We start from the raw sequence: 21,062 nt of genomic DNA, 5'->3' as shown, positions 1-21,062 counted from the left end.
ACTCCTTTACCGGTTGTGCTATTGAGGCTCTATTGATTATCTAATTATGTAAAGAACCCTAAAGGAGAAAGGCTCGACTCGTACCTAGCCGGTTTTTTTCGTTACCCACACAAAACAAATAGTATTAATTCAAGCTGATTGCACATAATAGCATACAACGCAAGAGCCGTTCACGTTATTTACAGTTTCAGTACTGAAAAACGCGGTACTTTCAGGATGCGATTAGCAACCTCTCTAATATACATAAACGGTGCACGTGTATCAACAAAGTATATCCGTTATCGAAACAATTGAAATACTCAAAACAAAACAAAATACCTATACGCATTGTTACTAATATTATTACTCATAAAATCATGTTTTAAGTACATATCAAAAACCAACAAACCAGTAAGATTTGAACCCACAACTGTCTGGATATCGCGCCCACCCCTGAGGACCTTGGTTATTAGATCACGGTTCATTTACCCGTTGTTATTGATAATTCCCTGCAAACACTTTGCCACAGAGTACTTTAGAGGCCAGAACCACGGAATATATCTTAAAGCAAACAAGAAATGAGAAGATGAGATTATTTACTCTATGAGAAAGAAATGGCACAACAGCAATGTAAGCCGCTACGAGATAAAAAACAACTAAGTTAATAAACAAAATTAATTACATATTTTTGGAAATTATAATTATTCATTATGATTATGTCTAAAAATTTAGATCATTGGAGAACTTTTCGAACTAATGTCCATAGCGAAAATTGTATCCAATCGTGGAAATTTCATGCAGAATTTAGATTAATGTCCCAAAAAGCAAGTATCGAAATTTTAAAGTTAGTATTTATAGTTTTCAAATAAAAAGCTTCCAAAAGTCACTAATTGAGAGTGGGCCGTTAAGAAAAGTAACCTTAGCGCGCTCAAAGATATTACCAATCTTTAAGCTGGTGTATAGGTCGATATTCAGAGTTGGCACGTATGAGTATAACACATTCACGTATTACGCTTGTGTAGAGCCTATGAATAAGCGCCAGTGTCATGAAGAGTCTCTTTATCTTTCTTGCACTCGGACAGCATAGAAACGATATTTATCTCAAAACTCACCATTTCGTTATTAAAATAATATAAATCGATTTTTTGAACATGTTGTAATACAAATTGCTTTAGTACTGTGAACATGACTTAAAACTTAAAAGCTACACACATTTTTACAGTAGTCCGACAAACCACAGGTACAGATTTCAGTTTGTGTCTAGAATGTGTCTACAAAATTTTATTGAATTTGATTGGCTGATAATTCAAATGAGAACCAAACTCTACTTACATGCCGGAAGATGTGTGATTTCTGACAGGTCTATCTCTGTCTTCTCCCGGGGCGTGTGTTTCTTCTCCCTTTGGTGGAGTAGCTGCGGAAGGGGGTGAGGGTGTGCGCGGGGGTGCGGCGCGGCGGGGCGGCGAGCTGGTGGTGAACCTAGTTCAGGCGGCGGAGGCAGCTCTGAGTCGCCAGCACACGAATCCTCGTCTGAACTTGAGGCTGATACAAAAGTATTTTTTATTCGATGAAAAGTTCGCGTGTTTTCAGATCTTAGAAACATGACGTGAACCTTTCTAAAAAAAGAAAGGTTCTTTAAAAATCCTTTGGGAACTCTTTCGGGCTAAAAATTAGCTTACGTTTTTCACCGGAATGATGGACCTTAACCGATTATGACGAAATTTTGTATAGTAAGCTATACAAAATTTCGTCATAATCGGTAATATGACGTAAAAAAGTTGTAGAAAGACAGATATACTTTCAATAATACTGGTATGAAAAAACTCGGTCAAGTGCGAGTCGGACTTGCACACATCGCACGAGAAATAACACTTTTTTTTCGTGGCGGTCATTTTGAAATTTTCATTATTCGTTGTTATAGCGGCAATAGAAATACCTATTCTGTGAAAATTTCAACTCTCTACCTATTATGGTTCATAATGGATACGGATGGATGGACGGACGGACAGCGGAGGCTTATTGATAGGATCCCGTTGGCACCCTTCAAGCACCGGCCCCTAAAATGGATGTACAAAAGCCGTCCAGTTACAAACTTAAAAAGCAATAGAAAATTCCCAAAAAATGTTATTATTTTTGCAACTAACTACTCCGTTCAGAATAATTACGGTTAAATAAGTAAATGATTGCTTTTTCCTAGCCTGTGTGAAAAGCTTGACATTCAACACAAAGCAGGCTAATTAATGAATTAATTAATTATTATTTATTGTATGTTACTCAAATTAGACGCCAAAACATATAATTTAATACAATCATGCCATTAGGTATAGTAGCAATTACATATTATTAATACTCATGGTTCTATAAATAAATGAACACGTACAATTCGTGTATACCTGAGAAACTCGAAATAATATTTTCAACATTATATCTCTGCATACAATTCAAATCAACGAGTAGGTAGATATATTGCCGCTAGTAGCACTAGTAGATATAAGAGTAGCAAAGATGCACCTTGCCGCTTGACCTTGTGCGGTAAATCTAAACATATTACCAGTCTACTAACAGAAGTAAATAAGATTTTTGATATATAAATTAGTTTTTATTATGAAATGTATGATAATGACAGAAACAGTCGGTACTTTGCGGAAATCCATGGTACGAAGTTATATTTGATAGTTACAGCTTACACAAATACACCCATCAGTCCAATGTAAAGAGCATCCTCAGCCCGATGTAAGGAATTGCTTAGATACTTCACAATTCTTAGATAAATACGGATTTCATTATATTGCGGTTTGTACCAAAAGCGGCCGGTTAGTTGTTCCGTATTCATAAACGATACTCACAAAGATCGTGTCTCTCTCTGTCAGGACTCTTGGCCATCATTGACGTTCGTTTAGATGGCATAGGAAGCGATGGCTTAGGTCGGTTCTGCATTTCCGCTAGTGCCTGTTGTACTGCCTCCTGTCTCACTTCTGCAAAACGAATTTGGTATTAATAATGATACTCCCAAAAACTAAGGTAAGAATTGCACACATTGGCGTAAAGCTGACGAAGCGACGCGTCTTTTTTAAAGTGTTTCAAGGTATAACCGGGCCTGGATCACTTGGTCACGTGACTCGAGTAACAAATACCTACGGCGGCGCACCCCTAGGTGACTCTTGCGTAAGTCATATCTCATAAGTTAAAAGATAAAAGTTTACGCGATAGAAGAGAGGCGATCGACCGGAATGCAGTGCGAGGGCGCATGGGACGGGCCCGCAAAATTCAAAATTAATTTAATTTTTCGCAATTTATAAACTAATACGACAAAGTAGGCTTTGTTGTAGGAATTAGTCAAAATAATGTGTTTGACATGAGTTACTTACAAGTTAGTCGATACTATAACTAATTCTTAAACTGGACCCTTTCAAGTAAAGATTTTTATATAAACCTGCGAGGATGATACTGCCATTGCAATTAAAGTGCCATAACCCTACGTTGTCGTATTCGTTTACAAAATGCAAAAACCAAATTAATAAGAGGGCTCTCTCCGTCACTCGTTTCATACAATCGTAGTTCCAATTTCATTTGAATATTAAGCAACCAAAGTCCATGAAATTTTGCAGACATATTCTAGAAACTAATATCTGTGTCTGTGGTGTTTTAGATTTTTCTAAAAATATGTAGTTTTAAAATTACAGGGGCTCAAAGATTTGTATGAAAATTTTTAAGACCGCGTAACTTTGAAACCGAATATTTTAACAGAAATCTGGAAAACCACAGACATAGATATTAGTTTCTAGAATATATCTGCAAAATTTCATGGACTTCGGTTGCTTAATATTCAAATAAAATTGGAACTACGATTGTATGAAACGAGTGACGGAGAGAGCCCTGTCTGTACCTGAAAGGTACTATAAATATTTTGCGATACACTTATTTACTTTCACTACGTAATGTGTGAAGTAATTTGTGTACTTGTGTAATTTTAATGAACAAGATAAAATTAAAAAATTCAAACATGACTAGGTACTTCCCTTGAAACTATAAATCCAATTACAGACGGATGATATGGTTTATATTTTAGTAAATCTCGGGATCTATAGATATTATGAGACTTTTCACACATAAATACTCGATCCATTGATCCCAAGTTTATTTTGCTTTTGTCGTGTTTCTGTCATATCAACCGTTTCGGGTTTATCATAATGACATGTAAGGGTATTTGGCACCCCGAAAATAAGCTAACTATACCTACTTCAATCAAAATTGAACGAGTAGTTATGTTATGTAAGGGAAAAAATGACCCCATATAATATAAAGCATACATTTTGAGAACTCACCCGCCACTTTTGCTTTGAGTGTCAAACTGTCATGTCAAAAGTACTCCTATTTTAGACCTTTTTTTTCTCTCTTGTCTGGCTTTACAAAGATTAGCCAATGTCAAGTTTGTAGTTATTTACAAGTTAGGGAAACTATATAAGTATGGACTTCGTCTGTGCCGGCGCTCGCCGATTCACGCGTGGCGTCCCTTTAGACTTTAGAGCGCTTCCCAGTCAGTTCCACCACCAAAACACCAGTAAAACACAAAACCCGGCCACTTTTAACAAAAAAACCACTTCAAAAAGGCAGAGCACGCGCGCCAGCAAACGCCAACCCAAACGAAGTCCATTTTAGTCCTTAATCTTAGGGTGACCTGTACTTTTGACATGACAGATGACACATGGAGCAAATATGGCGAGTGAGTTCTCAAAATTTATGCATTATTCACATACATAGCTGCAAAACTCCATATCCTTATTTGTCCATCGGGTAAATAAAACGTACTGATTCTTAGTTTACTTTGATTACTAGAAAACTACATAGTAGAAAAGACGCGTTGCTGCTCTTCAACTTTGCGCCAATATGCCTTGAGAATACAAGTGATACATCGAGACTAAGCAAATTATGGAATTTATTTCTTTTGGTATTTATTGAATCTGGAGCGTTTTTTGACTCCTTTAAATTTAGGTATTTCTATGATTTTTAAGATTATTTTAAAAGTAAAAAGCTTATTCGCTTTCTCTGGAGGTATCAACAAGGAAGACAAAAATCTACCGTGCTATGCAACAATTCACTGCCAGATAAAGGTATGAGATAGCTAGTTACTTTAAGGTTTTCGCACATTACACAAACTCGACACCGACTCTGTGGAAATGTGTTAGAATTTTCAATGTTCAATTGACGTCAAGTCTGTGTAATGTGCTAAGACCTTTAGATTGCCATTAAGCGTCTTTGCTGACAATTTTTTATCAAAATGCAAATAAGTAAAGCACTTACAAATAGCAAATGAATATTAATATAATCATATTAATCAAAAATCTATCATTAGACATCCCACTGCTTAACATACTCGTAATATTAAAATAAGTAATTAATTATAATGAAAAAACTACGTAATACTTTTATATAGAAAAATCTTAGAAAATCACAAGTCTCTCATCAAAATCATAGTAAATCAAAAATTATATAAATTATATGGATTCATAGCATAATATTTAATATAATATGGAATTGTATACAAGAAAAATAAGTTACATGAGTCACCAAAAATGTTGTTTAATAATATTCGTAGCTAACTAGCAGAGTAAAATTTTTGATTGCCACGAATCGCATGCTTTTTATACTCAAACAACTCAATTGGTAGGTATATTATTAATTCGAAGAAGCCATCTAATTAATTTAAGTAGTGAAATAACATAAATAACAAATATACTTACATGAAAAAACTACCAGAAAGTAATCAAGTTAATTAAGCATTATGAAAATAGTAGCTATATTTTCACAGACATATCAATCCATCTTTACTTCAATTTAATATCAGAGTAATTTCAATTAGCTTATAGAATGAAATGATATAACTGGAATAATCAGATGTGCAAGTTTGAAAACATGCATAGTAGTTTACGTGACACGAGCGTGTTCACAGAAATAGTGTCAAATTAATAAAACACATTTACGGGTAGCATGCCATACGTACGTACAGCATAACTCATGCTGTACGTACCGTGTTCAAGTAAGTCAAGAGCGTTAGTTACACTACACACAGTTATGTAAATCAATCAGTAGTTAGTTAGTTGTTAGTGTCCAAATTGATGAAGACTAATGAACAACATTACCTAGAATAAGATCACTGACATGTCTGATTGGACGTTTTTAACCCCCGACCCAAAAAGGGGGGTGTTATAAGTTTGACGTGTGTATCTGTGTGTCTGTGTATCTGTGTATCTGTGTATCTGTGTATCTGTGTATCTGTGTATCTGTCTGTGGCATCGTAGCGCCGAAACGAATGAACCGATTTTAATTTAGTTTTTTTTGTTTGAAAGGTGGCTTGATCGAGAGTGTTCTTAGCTATAATCTAAAAAAATTGGTTCAGCCGTTTAAGAGTTATCAGCTCTTTTCTAGTTTTGTTGTAGAAAAGAAGGTTAGATATAACCGTTAGGTTCATAATACTATGTCAATAGACAAATGTCAAGCTGTCAAGATGGACGTTGCCTAAATACATAATTATTTATTTGAAAATGATGTTTTGGAAAACTCAAATACTTTGGATTGTCGGGGGTGTTATAAATTTTTAATTTACACTTGTAACAGGTGATTACAGCAGGTGTTTATTGTTTATAAATTAACTTAAAGTTAAATTTGCAAATGCTAAAGTGTTTTCTACACAGGTGGGCATCAATGTTATGTATTGTGTAACTATCAATGTTTATTTTCCATAATTATACCTCATTGCTTCGTCCTTTGAGATTAGGTATACATTGTAGTAATACGTCAAAGTATTGCCTTTCTACCACTTGTTTGAAAGCAGAAAATCTGCACTTCTATTTTTTGTATTTTTTGTTGGTACCACTGGAGCGTTCCCATCTCATTCGCGTTTTAGTGCCTCGCCGATCACCACGTTATTCAAGTTTTAAAAAACGTTACAAAAGCGTAGTCACCAAAACGATAGTGATTTATTTATTTATTTATTTGTTACATATTTTTATGTTATAAGGTTTTATTATAATAGTGTCTGGTGATATGATATCACTATGCAATTAATGTTTTGTGCATTGCGATGTTACCTTGACATAATATGACAACATGGCGATGTTACTTTCACGTGATTTGGAATTCCGGACCATAAGGTATTTCAGTGAAGACGTGTTACCTAATTCTAAACATATTATGAATAGCTTCTGGGACTGTTTACGAATCAAACTAGTGATATGATATATATGATACGTCACTTGGAATCCCGAAATAAAAAGGTATTTACAGTGAAATGTTGCCTACTTCTAAGGATATTGTGAAAATTTGCTAGGATTATTTCCATATCACACTAATAAAATACGACATTACTTTCCTATTGTGTTGTGTACATCTTGTGGGGATGTGACCTTCACATCAATTAGAATCCCGGAACATGAAGGTGTTTACAGTGAAATGTTATTTATTTCTTAGGATATTGTGAATAGTTGCAAGGACTATTTCCGTATCACACTGAGAATATGACATCACTTTCCTATTGTGTTGTGTACATCTTGTGGGGATGTGACCTTCACGTTAATTGGAATCCCGGAACATGAAGGTATTTAACAGTGAAATGCTGATATTTCCGTATCACACTGGTGATGATATGACATCACTTTCCAATAGTGCTGTGTACATCTCATGGGGATGTAACCTTCACGTCATTTGGAAGCCCAGACCATGAAGGTATTTACAGTAAAACATTACCTATTACTAATGATATTGTGAATAGTTATTAGGACTATTTCCGTATCAGACTAATGGAACGATATCAATTTCCAATCGGTGTTGTGTACATCTCATGGGGATGTTACCTTCACATCATTTGGAATTCCGAAAGCTTTGAAAATATTATCGTGATGGAATACATTTAAAAAGGAATATTATTACCTTTACTTTGATTATTATTTGTGAATGAAATGTGTCTACATGAATCATGAGATATCAAGTGCTATTATCGAGTAAAAATGAGATCATTTGAGATTTACACATATTAAATACCTTCTTCATACCTTCATATAGTTTATACATTTATGTTGCGGTCTTCTAATAAGGATGTACCCTTTCGCTACTGATAGAAAAGTTAAGGGTAGATGGTTTAAAATACCATTGTACAGACGGATTACAACTCGAACCTGAGTTAGTGCCAATGATTGTTGTCGAAACGCAGCCAAGCACGTCAACCATAAAATTAAGCCATCGTCAAGAAAAAACTAGTCTTCGCTTCGCTTTATCGGATATGCTCATGAGGAAGCTCTCACTCATTTTTTCTCTTTAGAATAAAGTGATCAGTCCGTAAATTAATTATTATTAAAGATCCAGCCAGACTGATGTGCGATACCCAGCACAACGAATCTATGACAAGAAAAAACTTCATATTCTTTTTTAATAAAGAAAAATATTAAAGATCAGCTCATACAGAAATAGACTGTGTCTTATACAGCGTGAAGCTAGCCGATACATTCGGGCTTGTAATATTATGATCCGGTGCCAAGATATGAATAATCCCACCCGCAAGAAAACCTCCTGCAACGCAGAAGCCGACACCGGCTCCTATCCAGACTTTAAACCAGGAGCATCCGCTCCCGGCAATACAACAAGCGGGAGCAACGATTATATACGAAGTACGAACCCACGAAGTCACCGTGCTCACGGCAGCTGTGACAGTCGCCGCGCCGCTGGCTCTGGCAGTGTCACCGGGGACCCTCGTCGCTGCACCCGGTACGTTCCGCAGGAACGTTCATTCTACTTTTAGGACTAATGGCAATTAATTTATGACCCAGTCATACTATTGTGGGTAAGAGGATACGGGATTCCATTTCTAAAACCAGTATCTTAATCTCACGACCCAGCATGTCTCCTATCATCTGAATATAATATCATAGACTTTATGTTTAGTGAAGTTATACTTATCACAATGTGATTCGTGTGAAGGATCGTTTCCTTCTTTTCATTTTTTATTATAAATCCAATGGAAATAACAGACTTATAATAAGTCTAAAATTCTTAAACGAAAAATTCTTAAAGTGGGTGCTTACATAACAACATTAAGGTCAATTACAGCTACATCAATGAATAGTTGGATGGCCACGTTAGATTTATTTCTTAGGAGTTATAAAAGATTTTACTACCTATCTATAGAAAGTATCTACGATTTAAAATGAACGAGAATTATTCCAATTTAATGGTTTACTATTTTGGTCTGAATATACTTTCCGCCTCTCGTCTTTACAAAACTACGAGTACTAAAGCCGGTGATTTATGTATTTACTCAGATTTTTGGGTTACTTGTCAACTAGGTATATACATAACATATATTTACAAGATATAGTTGATTTTTAAAAGTTATCAGGGTTATCTAAAATTATTTTACAAACAATAAATACTTTAGAGTTCTTAAGATTTATCATCAATGTAAAAAAGAGCTGTACAGCCCGAGTACCTACTGTGCGCAAATATTGCAATTACCTGATTAAAAAAAAAAAAAAAAAATACGTTGACCCGTCTGAAGAAAAATGATATTTAATCAATCAAGAGCTAAATTTACATACAAAACTCGTTGTTAATGACTTACTGCGACTTACCCGCGATTTAGTAAGTAGATACGGTACACCTACAAAAACGGACAGAAAGATGTTTTAAATATCTTGTTGTGTAATGCAAATCACTAAGATAGCTCAGCATTGACACATCAGCATTCAGCACAGTCTTTGCAGGATTATTTACATAATGGTAAAAATCTATCGAAGTGACAGTCAATCCTATTTGACAAAATAGACTGTCTAGAATTATTATTTTTTTTTCGGATGCTAACGATATAGGGTAGGGGCGACACGTTGTGAGAAGACCACCGATGGCCAGTGGATTCTGAGTTTAGTTTTGAATCTGTCAAACATATGAAGTAGCTAAAATTACTGACTGTTTTTTTTTGGACTTTCAGGTTTTCAGAAAATGGAATCTATAAAAAAAAAAAAAAAAAAGGCATTTTATTGCGTAAGACAATAAAGTGCTCTCTTTCCTATTTAACTATATAGATGGAGTTAGATGTCCACTTCTTACGAGAATATCAAAATCTATAATTATGCTGTGAAGCTCACAGGAGATTTGTGTTCGCTTCATACATTAGTTTAAAAAACAACGAAATGCGGAGTCACGAAGATCTTATCAAGGGAAACGGGAACTAGAAGAACATGTATTTAAATAAATAGTACCAGCCTTAGGGCAACCACATGTTGGTTTTGGCAAAAAGGAAAAAAAACCCTGGTTTCCACCATTTCAGAGCCTTCTCTGTTCGGTTCTAAATTCAATTTAGACATAATGATAATGCATTATCTGTTTCAGCCACCCTGTTGATTGCATATTATGTTGGTTGCATGGAAGTTATCAAGACGGTACTACTAGGTAGAGAGGAGCGTAGCACCGTCATCTTTGTATATATTATGATCAACTTCGCAAGATGGTGTTGGGTTAGTTTTTTGTAAAAAAAAAAAAAAAAAAAATAGGTGCACACGACAGAACGAACTCTGTGTCCTGAAATAAAGGTATATTGTATATTATGAAGCGTCAACTCCGATGAAAATGTCTATCTGAATTAGCCGGTCAGGCTATAAGCTTGATGGGTTCATAAAACACAGCCATGGCTCAGCTCTATCGTTGATCCTAGGTTCGAGAGTAACGTCTGTTTTTTTCATCGTCCTCCACTCTCAAGATTTGATGTTGTTATACCATGAGATCTGTCCATAGTTTTAGAATTTTTGTTAATTGGAATCCAAATAACAATTTGAATTTAGAATATTTGATTAACGTCACATTACTCATGCTGGTATAATTACACATAAGGTGCAAACCATATTTTGAAAATTAATTTAGATACGTAGTGTAATTGTTAATAATAATATTAATTTAACAAACATCAGTCGAAATACATGACCTAACAAGATCGTCATACCCAGATTCAGCTCAACCTTGCCTAAATGTTCCTTTCTAATAAACATTCACCGAAGATAACTTTATCCAGCAGAAACATTGTTAGAATACATCGATAGAATGTAACCCCTACGAAAAAAAAAAAAAAAAAATGCCCCATTACAATAGTAAGATTTAAGAGTCCGCATAAATCGGTATCTACGAACAGTATCAGTCAGTGGATAAAAATATAATACTTCTATATTTTTTTTTTCGCTTATTCCGTCAGGCATGCAGCTACCTCCGCAGCTCACAGTAAAGGTATCAATATTGATATACCTAATACGAAATACAGCGGCCTTAGCGTGGGCAACTCTATGCTGTGTGCCAGAGTTTATCGTAGAGGTATTCAATGTGATCAATCTAATCAGATTGCTCTATCACTCCTATTATTTATTATTATTTATTATTCATAAATCAATCTGGAACACTGAGCAGCTGATTAAAATTTATTTTAAGTAAAATAAATTTGAATCAGCAGCTTTAAAAGTATTTTATTTTTACTTATAATACAGTGATTATAAAAATCACTAAGTATCTACTTAAATACGGATGAAGTAACCGTAATTATGATAATATCTTTTATTTATTTTTGGCTTTATTTTGCTTGTCAAAATTGATAATATAAATACAATATTATTAAACCTAGAAGTGTTTTAATATTTCACTATCTTTCAAAATCTACAATGTATACCTAATCTCAAAGGACGAAGCAATGAGGTATAATTGATGATTAAACGAACTTACCTGAAGTGAAGTTCTATCCCAATTATACGAGTTGCTTCGTCCGAAGAGATTAGGTCCCTCCCAGCCCTAGGACCCCTGATAAGTGAAATATTAATGTTCCAGGCAGGCTTTCAACTAAATGAGATGGGAACGCTCCAGTGGTACCAACAAAAAATACAAAAAATAGAAGTGCAGATTTTCTGCTTTCAAACAAGTGGTAGAAAGGCAATACTTTGACGTATTACTACAATGTATACCTAATCTCTTCGGACGAAGCAACTCGTATAATTGGGATAGAACTTCACTTCAGGTAAGTTCGTTTAATCATCAATAATTGTATGAAATTGAAACACGATGCAACTTCTAAAGCGATATTAGCCTGCCTTTTTTAGACCTGTGCCATGAAAACAAAACATATTATAGAAACTGCATTTCTAACAATATTCGAAAAGAATTCAGCTTATTAAATTAGTGTAAACGCAACAGGCTTATGATTCTCGTACATACCTACTATATCATGCGACACCGCTGTCATGGGCCAACTCAAAGTGGCAAACGCACATAGCTGCGAAAAGTTAGAGGTGCGTACCCGGTATCCCGTTCGAACCCTTGATCTCTTAAATGCGAGGCGGACGTTTTAACCACTAGGCTCTCACGACTCGTTTGTTAGTATAAGTGATAGTGAACTATTAATATTGTTAATACTGACTTCATTTTTGCATTAATTTTCATTTTTATATACCTATTAATTAAGGTTCATGATGTATCTTCTCAGGGTATGATACTTTATGCAAAAAACTTTAGTCAAATATTAAAAATTAATCTACAACTTCCGCGGTATAACATAAAAGAAGAAAACCAACATTTGTAAGAAATAAGCCCCCAGGGAATAGAAATGAGGATTCTTTTTAAAGGAGTAGTCCCAGTGTACGGCATAAGAGATATTATAAAATAAATCCTCTTGCCCTAGGGACGCTGCTTGTATGTTCAATACGTGAAATTTCGACTAGTGTATGTAGTAATCTATACGTATATTTGTTTATCTATTTGCAGTGGGGACTTGGTGAAGGATTCTGATTTAGTATCTGCTATCAATTTATATAGCGCGCGTGTCGTTCATACAAAGAGCTATTGCAATGTAGGTATTTCGAAAATTAGCTGGTACTGACAATCATTTTTAACGTCTGTTCAATATTGTAGAATGTTATTATTCAATCAACCTTCTGGCGTCAGTTTTCCCTTCCTTCAAGTCAAGAGTGAATAGGCAACTTCTAGGCAAGCGCGCTCCATCTTAGGCTACATCATCACTTGCTAGCAGGTCTGATTGCAGCCAAGCGCTAGTCTATATAATTTAAAAAAAAAAAAAAACATCTTTGTTTGGTATTGGGCATCATCTAGTAAGAAATATTTGGTTTTTTTTACACCGATTCGCATTTGTATTTAGTGCAGTTTATAAAAATATAGCAAAAATGTATTCGCTTACTGATTGACCGTCGCCGTAGACCACGTTCCGTAAGAAAAAGATGCACATAACTAGCACCGCTGGCGTCGGTACCGTCATTACTTATAGTTGAATTGCAAGAACAAAAATATAAAGACAGAACAGACAGAAGAAATTTACAGTTAAAAAATTTATTATTAAACAAGCGTTAATTAAAAATTTATACACCCCCGACAAGTGAAGGTTACAGTAACTAGACAAGAGTTGATAACTTTCAAACCGCTGAACCGATTTTCTTGGATTATAGCTAAGAAGAATTTCGATCAAGCCACCTTTCAAACAAAAAAAAAAAAACAAAATTAAAATCGGTTCATTAGTTTAGGAGCTACGATGCTATAGATACACAGATACACACGTCAAACTTATAACACCCCTCTTTTTGGGTCGAGGGTTAAAAAGAAAGTTTCAATCAATGATTATGTAGGTACTAAAGTAGTTTCCTACTAATACAGATTGGGCTGAAATCGGAAAACTACATTTGCGAACCATTTTAATCGCACGTAGAATTTGAGTCGATTTGTTTGCTCCAAAGTGTACATTTGCACTGGAATTACGTATAATATACATAAAAGCACTAAAAGCAAAAACACCCAACGCTACGTGGTTTACCATATACATTATAGTTACTCCAATGCTTTTACCTGGTTATTGGAGGACAATTTATAATATGTATATTGTATAATGATTTATATGTAACTAAATAATGCCTGCGACTTCATCCGCGTAGATATAATTTTTAATACAAAACCCATGACATCGACGATCTTTGATTTTTTGGTATATAATGAAGCCTATGACTGACTCCGGGATGTAAGTTATGTCAGTAACCATAAGCACTTGTAAAAGTCTATTTGAATAAAAAAAAATCTATTCTAATCTATTCTATTCCGTCAAAAGCGGATAAACAGATGAGCGATGAAAAAATAATATACAGAGTGACAGCAAAAATTATATAAATGCAAAAGTACACGTTTGCCTTTATATTGGTTTTATTAACTGCACTTATTATTAACCGAACTGTATAATGTAGGTGCTTTGAGTTTTAAAAGTGAAAGAATATAATGGCAAAAACCAGGAAGAAAACTTGAATAATAAACTTGTAGACCGAATGCAAACTGAAGAGTTGCGGAACTTCATGTTTATTTTCATATATAAAGTTAAATATTCCGGATATAGCATATATTTTTCAAATTATTAAATAAAATAAATACTCAGTGGATATTAATTAAACTATTGGCGACACATGCAGCGGAAATGTTGCGTGTATTAAGCTGTTGATTTTCTCTTGCACGCACATGTGTGACTTTTTTATAAATAATATTAAACGTCTAAAACATTAAGAACACACGTCTTTATAAGCTCATTCTCGGAATGAAGTAAACTTGATATTGAACTTTACAGTATCATTATTATTCACGGGTAAACGATTTGATGAATCCAATCTCTTAGATCTACGGCAGAAATCAATCAATCTGTATGCAAGTAATAATTTGTCGTAAGCTTCCATACAAATAGTTCTATGACTACTTCGAAACGTATTTTCACGGATTTGGATCAGATGGATGCAGTGCGTAATCGCCCTTAAGGGCAAAAAATAGCCACATACTTTAATGTATCAAATTTGATAACAACTAAAAAAAATTATTGTGTAGATTCCTAAAACATATATGAATAAATTTACTTGAACATTGTTTTTGCCGTGTAATAATTTTAGTTTAAGAGTTTATTCTGAGCTTAATCTTGTTTCCTTACGGCCTTATCTGAATGCTGTGATATATCAGGGACTAAATACAATACTTATTACTGGACCGGAAAATAAAATGGGGTATAGGTACTTCCACAGTGTTGTGATAGATTAGTCGATATCTGGTGCAATTAAAATAGCTTTATTAGCAATCCCCACGGAGCTCTCGCTAAGCGCTAAATCCGTGCAATATCCAACGATCATGAGCTAAGCCGAATATATCTTTCACTAGTGCGTCGGATTTTAAACTGGCCTATAATATTGGTGTTTTGAATTTCTATTGATTGATTGACCATTGACGCTTTGGCGCGTGTTTCGTCTTGGAGATATTCGCTGGAGATAGATTTACATACATTACAACATATTTTTATAATTTACTGACTAACGCTTGGCTGCAATCATGCTTGCTGGCAAATGATGACGCAGTCTGAGTACACGAGTATACTTAATATACGCGACAACACTATCCCAAATACACACTCGCTTCTTATTCTCACAAACTCGTTTCTAGTTTCTAGCTCAACTCGTTTCTCGGTCATCGCTGGACAACTGCTTAGCTAGCCTAGGTACTCGTATCTACTAGCCCTAAGCTCTCCGCCAATAAACGCGTATCAGTCTGCTTACTACCATGTGTCTTTATTTACCGAGGCTCCGTGACTTACGATGTAATACCAAACTTACAATATTATTAAATGAGCAATTCTTGTATACAATAATACTACTAGTATGGCCGCTAAACTACTACATTGCCTAATTGAACGTGAAAGCAGAAGATTAAAAGGCTAAAAGGTTAACGAGCGATCCTAGTAAATAAACAGATTAGAAATGGTCGACAGGTAAATCTGCAAAGCATGATAATCTCAATATTGGGTAATGAAATGAAATCCAATAACCATTACAGGAAATAGGAAACTGGTATTAATAAATTTCTGTCTCTGTTGGCGTCTCTTCTTGCCTAAGATCGAGGTCCTGACCAGATTCTAGCTTAAATGGAAAACTTACTTCCACGCGGAATATTATTATTTAAAATTTAAAAGAGGTAAATTAACTGTAACCTGTAACTAATATATTGTTTGCAAAAAAAAACATTAAAAAAAAAGATTCAAATGAAACTAGGTACGATTAATAGGTAATGCAGGATATGGAGTAGCAGAAACCGAAATTATAAAGAGGTGTCTTTAATTTTATAACTAATACTTTCTGGTTTGTTTATAATATTATTTATTATACACAAGGAATGTGTTTGTTTTATTACTGCTGAATTTTGTAGTAATTTGCGATACAGAATTACATACATCTAATCTACGACACAGCAACGTCGGCAATGTCTTAGATATTATACCAAGTACCAGTAGTATCTACAGAGTACAGACATTCCGTAAGGATACAATCACAAGCACTTATATCAATTTAACATTTAAGAAAGTATGTCAGTCGCTAGCATGTTAGGGACCTCTTCCTATGCATATTCTACTTTTGTAATAGACTTTGTTAAGTGCATTTTACCGATTTTCTTGGATTATAGCTAAGAACATTCTTGATCAAGCCACCTCAATTTTCAAACAAAAAAAAACTAAATTAAAATCGGTTCATTAGTTTAGGAGCTACGATGCCACAGATAGATACACAGATACACACGTCAAACATAATATGACAGCCCTCTTTTTGGGTCGGGGGTTAGTAATAATTAAATCAATCTCGATATCCAGAGTACGAAATACAAAGCGTTGGATGCTGCTAATAGCTACAAAAAGCTATTTTCTAACAAAGATGAAATCGTAGGTTTAAACAACCAAAAATGATTTATTCATATACAACTCGCGTCTATGCTGTGTGCATGTTTTGGCCGTCTGGTTTTGGTTAAATATATTATTAAGTTAACAGATCCCGGGGGCTTGTTGCAGATCTGCTTGGCATTTGCGGTCAAGGGGTAGCGGAGAGAATGGATTTCTGGGAGGCAAATGTTAAATTACGGTGAATACTAACTACCGAACTGATTTTGTATATTTAATAAACTATTTGGTGTATTAATAGGAACAGCGGTTTTGTAATTTCAATGTCATTAATCATTTTGAATTTTAGTAACTACTAGCTGATGCCCACGACTTCATCCGCATGGATTTAGTTCTTAAAAATTCCCGTGGGAATTATTTTCTTTTCCGGTAAGCCGCCTAGCCTAGCTTATGCCACTTTCCAGGTCTTTAAATATATCCATGCCAAAAATCGAATCGTTGCTTCGTTGCGGCGTGATTGAAGGAAAAACCAACAAACAATGAGACTTAAGCATTTATAAAATGAGTAGATAATATGTAGGTAATGATAAAATCAGTCAATTGTCACTTAGAAGATATCAAATCACGACGCTCCCGTCTACTCCAAATTTTACGTCCAGTTAACGTTTTCGTGAAAAACTACAGCAAGATGTTGCAACAGCCGACGATATCGAAAAGGCAGCGGGAAAGAGGGAGATGCAGCTCACCAAGAGCAGAAGTATACGGCGTGCTAATGAAGAGGCTTTCGTCCTAAAGTGGATTGCAATAGGCTGATGTAGATGATGAAGATGTTCAAGTATCCATCTGTTTTGCAATCCAGACATTTACTTTAAAGCACCTTGAATATGCTTATATGTTACTTAGGGCACGAGGGTTGACACGCAGTGGGTATATGCGGTATAGGTATAAGTATTTCTTGAATTCTTGATGCTTTAATTAGACTTCGATTTTGACTCACCGCAGTTATTGGGGTCGCAACACGTCGACTCGCACAGAACTGGCTTTCCAGTTTCACGCACTACCACGGACCAACACCAATCATATATTCACAAACTACTAAACAAAACGACTTATTTTACACCCTGTCCGTTAAAACTTAAGATATATTTTCGATCGCGACAAGAGACTTCTTTGAATAATCAGGACATATTTTGTCCTGTAGGTACTTTAGTTATGCCAAGTTTACACAATAAATTCAGACAGTGCAAGTTTAATATTTCTGCTCCGAGGAATTGTGATGCAGTTATTTACAATGTAATAATGATTTATATAAAGCTGGTCGATTCATTATACACGTAAACTCTGATTGGTAACCATTTTGTTTTTAGAGTTCCGTAAGTACCTTTTTTGAGGAAAAAGAATCCTTATAGAATTAATTTATTGTCATTCTGTCTGTCCATCTGTCTGACTGTCTTCGGTCAGTAAAATAATAACACGTATCCGTCTAAAGCATGGAACGCACTGTAAGCGAATCCTACTCGCACTTGGCCAGTTTTTTCGACCGAGTCTTGCCTTAGTCTTGATCTTATCAACTGTCCAAAGAACAAAGTTTCGTTTAAGTCGAAAATCATTATAAGAGTATTTTACTATTTGCCCATTTGAATTGTTATTGTCTTGATTTTGTTAATGATATCTTAGATATTAAAGGACAATAAAGACGTCCGTGTCCCTAGGACGCATAGTATTATATACAGGTAGAGTAGGTATGCCCCTTTATTCAAAATATTTCAAAGGGTATTAAATGAAATTTGATTAACTCGCACTAGCTTAAACTCAAGGTTGACTAGCAATGAACGTTTTCCTGAGCTTTATTACTATAATAAGTAGGTAACTGTTAACAGTGGTAATAGAACTTGTTCAGCTTGCTAATAAACATGTTTTTCGAGTTCGAGTGTATTGCAATTCTTCGATGACTTTGTCTCTAATTAAACTATATTTATAATAAAATTGTAACTGGGCGATTTCTGTGGATACATTTAATACAATTTTTTATGATTGTGATCAGAGGAAGCTTAATTGTCAATATAGGACCTAAAACAGTATTTTTAAAAATTGTTATTTGTCTGTCTGTGCTTGCATCATACTGAAGTAACAGGTAAATTATTGAAGTGTAATCGTTTAAAGTTAACTTTGACCATACATTACATATAATTTAAATATACACCTTCACTCCTTTCATATTAGTCGGATGTTCAATTTCGGTAAAAAATATTTTAGCATCTAAAATTTTGTTCATTTCAATACGGGTTTCAATATCATTCACAACATTCTACGAAGGAACCTAGCCTAGTGCAATGTTGTACAACAATCACATAATATTGAAATTTATGGAATAGGTGGGAAAAGGTAAAACCCACCCATGCGAAGTCGGACGGATCAACTACTTATACATATTTATTTCGAAATATACTTTAACAGATATATCTAACACGGAAGTTTTTACACGTAACACGTAATTCCGACAAATACATATGTTTTTATTGTACGGAATTGAATATAGTTACTTCCACGCTTATCAAAATCAAGTTTAACAGAAAGAAATTAATATTTAAGAACTAAAGTGCTCATTACTGAAAGATCTTATATAAACAGGCGAGCGTAATAGGCATATGAGTAAAGAATAAAATGCATATAGATAAATACTTAATAAAATGAAAAGAAGGAAAAAAACAAGTAGGTTAGTAAATAAAACCGAATTCCATTTTATGACAGACCCAACCATAGAAATCCCATCAATAGACATCACACAAAATATTTATAGGACCAATGACCACCATGCCAATAGATAGCGATAGGTTCTTTATATAGTCGACGCTTCTTATCCACGTATTATGTATGTGATAATTTGTAAACATGCATTGTGAATACAGATTTCGCGAACAAGGAATGTCGATTGTACGTAAAATAGGCGATACGTTGTTTCATAGAATAAACGTATATGGTTAAGTCTCTTCATTGAGATCACTTTTTTATTTATATTTACACAACAAATTTGATATTTACATAGGGTCTTAACATCCTTGTCAACTTGTCTGGGTGCTGCACATTTCTTTATATAACCAATACAAATATTCCTTATTGTGTTGTTTCATTCGTAATATTTTTTAGTTCTTTTCAGACAGAAATAAATTTTATTATTAGTTGCGAAACTCGAATTTACTCAAATTAGTAATACGAATTTATTTAACTAATTACGAAGCTCGTTGGCTAATCTTTTAACCTTCACTCCAGTTTTCAGATTTTTAAAATCAAACGTGTGTAAGGAAATTTTGAGCCGCATGCAGAAAGTGATCACAATTTTCTTTCATCCGCGAATAAGGAGCGTCAACTCTTTCGTAATGACTCACCCGAATGGTAGCGACTCTCGTTCCGCGTGAGTCGCCTGTTGGTTCTCCCAGGCGGAGAGCGCAGCGGCGCGCCCAACCTCACTGCGACGCGATAAAGAACCACACGTAACCACAAACACAAGAGGTATATGCCAAGTTGCCGACGCCACAAAAGTTCCTAATATCAACGGACTATGGGCATTTTGGGCTAAACATGTAAAACACCTTCAACAGTTACGATACCAATGTCAGATTCGAGAACAGAAACATACAATTAAAAAAATTACAAAATTTATGACTGCCCTGCCATATTTAATTTCAAAAAAGTTATAGCCGTGTCGCTCGGTAAGGTGTAAAGATTCTAACGATAACCCATACATCCATATCAGTTCAAGTATTTAGAAGCTATGACGGAATAAAGAAATTCACATACACACATGCATGAACCCTGAAAACATTACACTCCTTTTTTGGGCAGTCGTGTAAAAAGTATGTTAATAATCATCTATACATCATCAATCATATATGACACTTTTTCAAAAGTGGATTTGTTTTTAATAAAATGAACCAACACTCTAGTTATGAACTTGATTTTTTTTCTAGAATATGAAATAAAGTACAAGCAAAAAATATTTTCTCTGACTTAGGTTTCCTATCTGTTGGTAGGTTAGCCTTAACTTCATACAAATATTAAAATGTACCCATACTCCTTTTGAATCGAGTCAATGTATTAAACTATTTCATTATTTATTCTGCTATCTATCACCATTGACTTTATTTACAAACTTATAGTTAATACTAAATGGATTTGTTAACTAATAAAATGTATTTTGATTAAAAATTAACTATATAATAAGTTAAATCACCATACCTAAACGGTTCCGTACTCTAATGAGTATTTATGATGTTAATTGATGGTAATGGTGTTTAAACTTATATATTTTTTTCAACAAAATATGACTCAATCCCTTTAGTTTAAAATCTATTAATTATTTGGAGGTTAATATAAAACA

At 34.5% G+C, this 21,062-nt stretch overlaps 1 protein-coding gene across 5 annotated transcripts in view; it reads right to left on the bottom strand.

Annotated features, from left to right (window-relative positions):
- LOC123880304 (disco-interacting protein 2) overlaps nt 1-21,062 on the bottom strand; it is a 72,388-nt gene that overhangs the window by 22,068 nt on the left and 29,258 nt on the right. For 4 of the 5 annotated variants that reach the window (XM_045928344.1, XM_045928345.1, XM_045928348.1 and 1 more), the window contains 2 exons: nt 2,826-2,954; nt 1,312-1,521 (listed from right to left, as the gene is read on the bottom strand). In XM_045928344.1, coding sequence (XP_045784300.1) covers nt 1,312-1,521; nt 2,826-2,954 — 339 coding nt within the window. Of the gene's footprint in view, nt 1-1,311; nt 1,522-2,825; nt 2,955-20,070; nt 20,152-21,062 lie in introns of all 5 variants that reach the window. The other variant, XM_045928347.1, reaches the window with a different exon arrangement.

The sequence above is a fragment of the Maniola jurtina genome, chromosome Z, assembly GCF_905333055.1.
Source record: "Maniola jurtina chromosome Z, ilManJurt1.1, whole genome shotgun sequence".
NCBI lineage: Eukaryota > Metazoa > Arthropoda > Insecta > Lepidoptera > Nymphalidae > Maniola > Maniola jurtina.
This window is presented reverse-complemented; position numbering and strand designations above follow the sequence as displayed.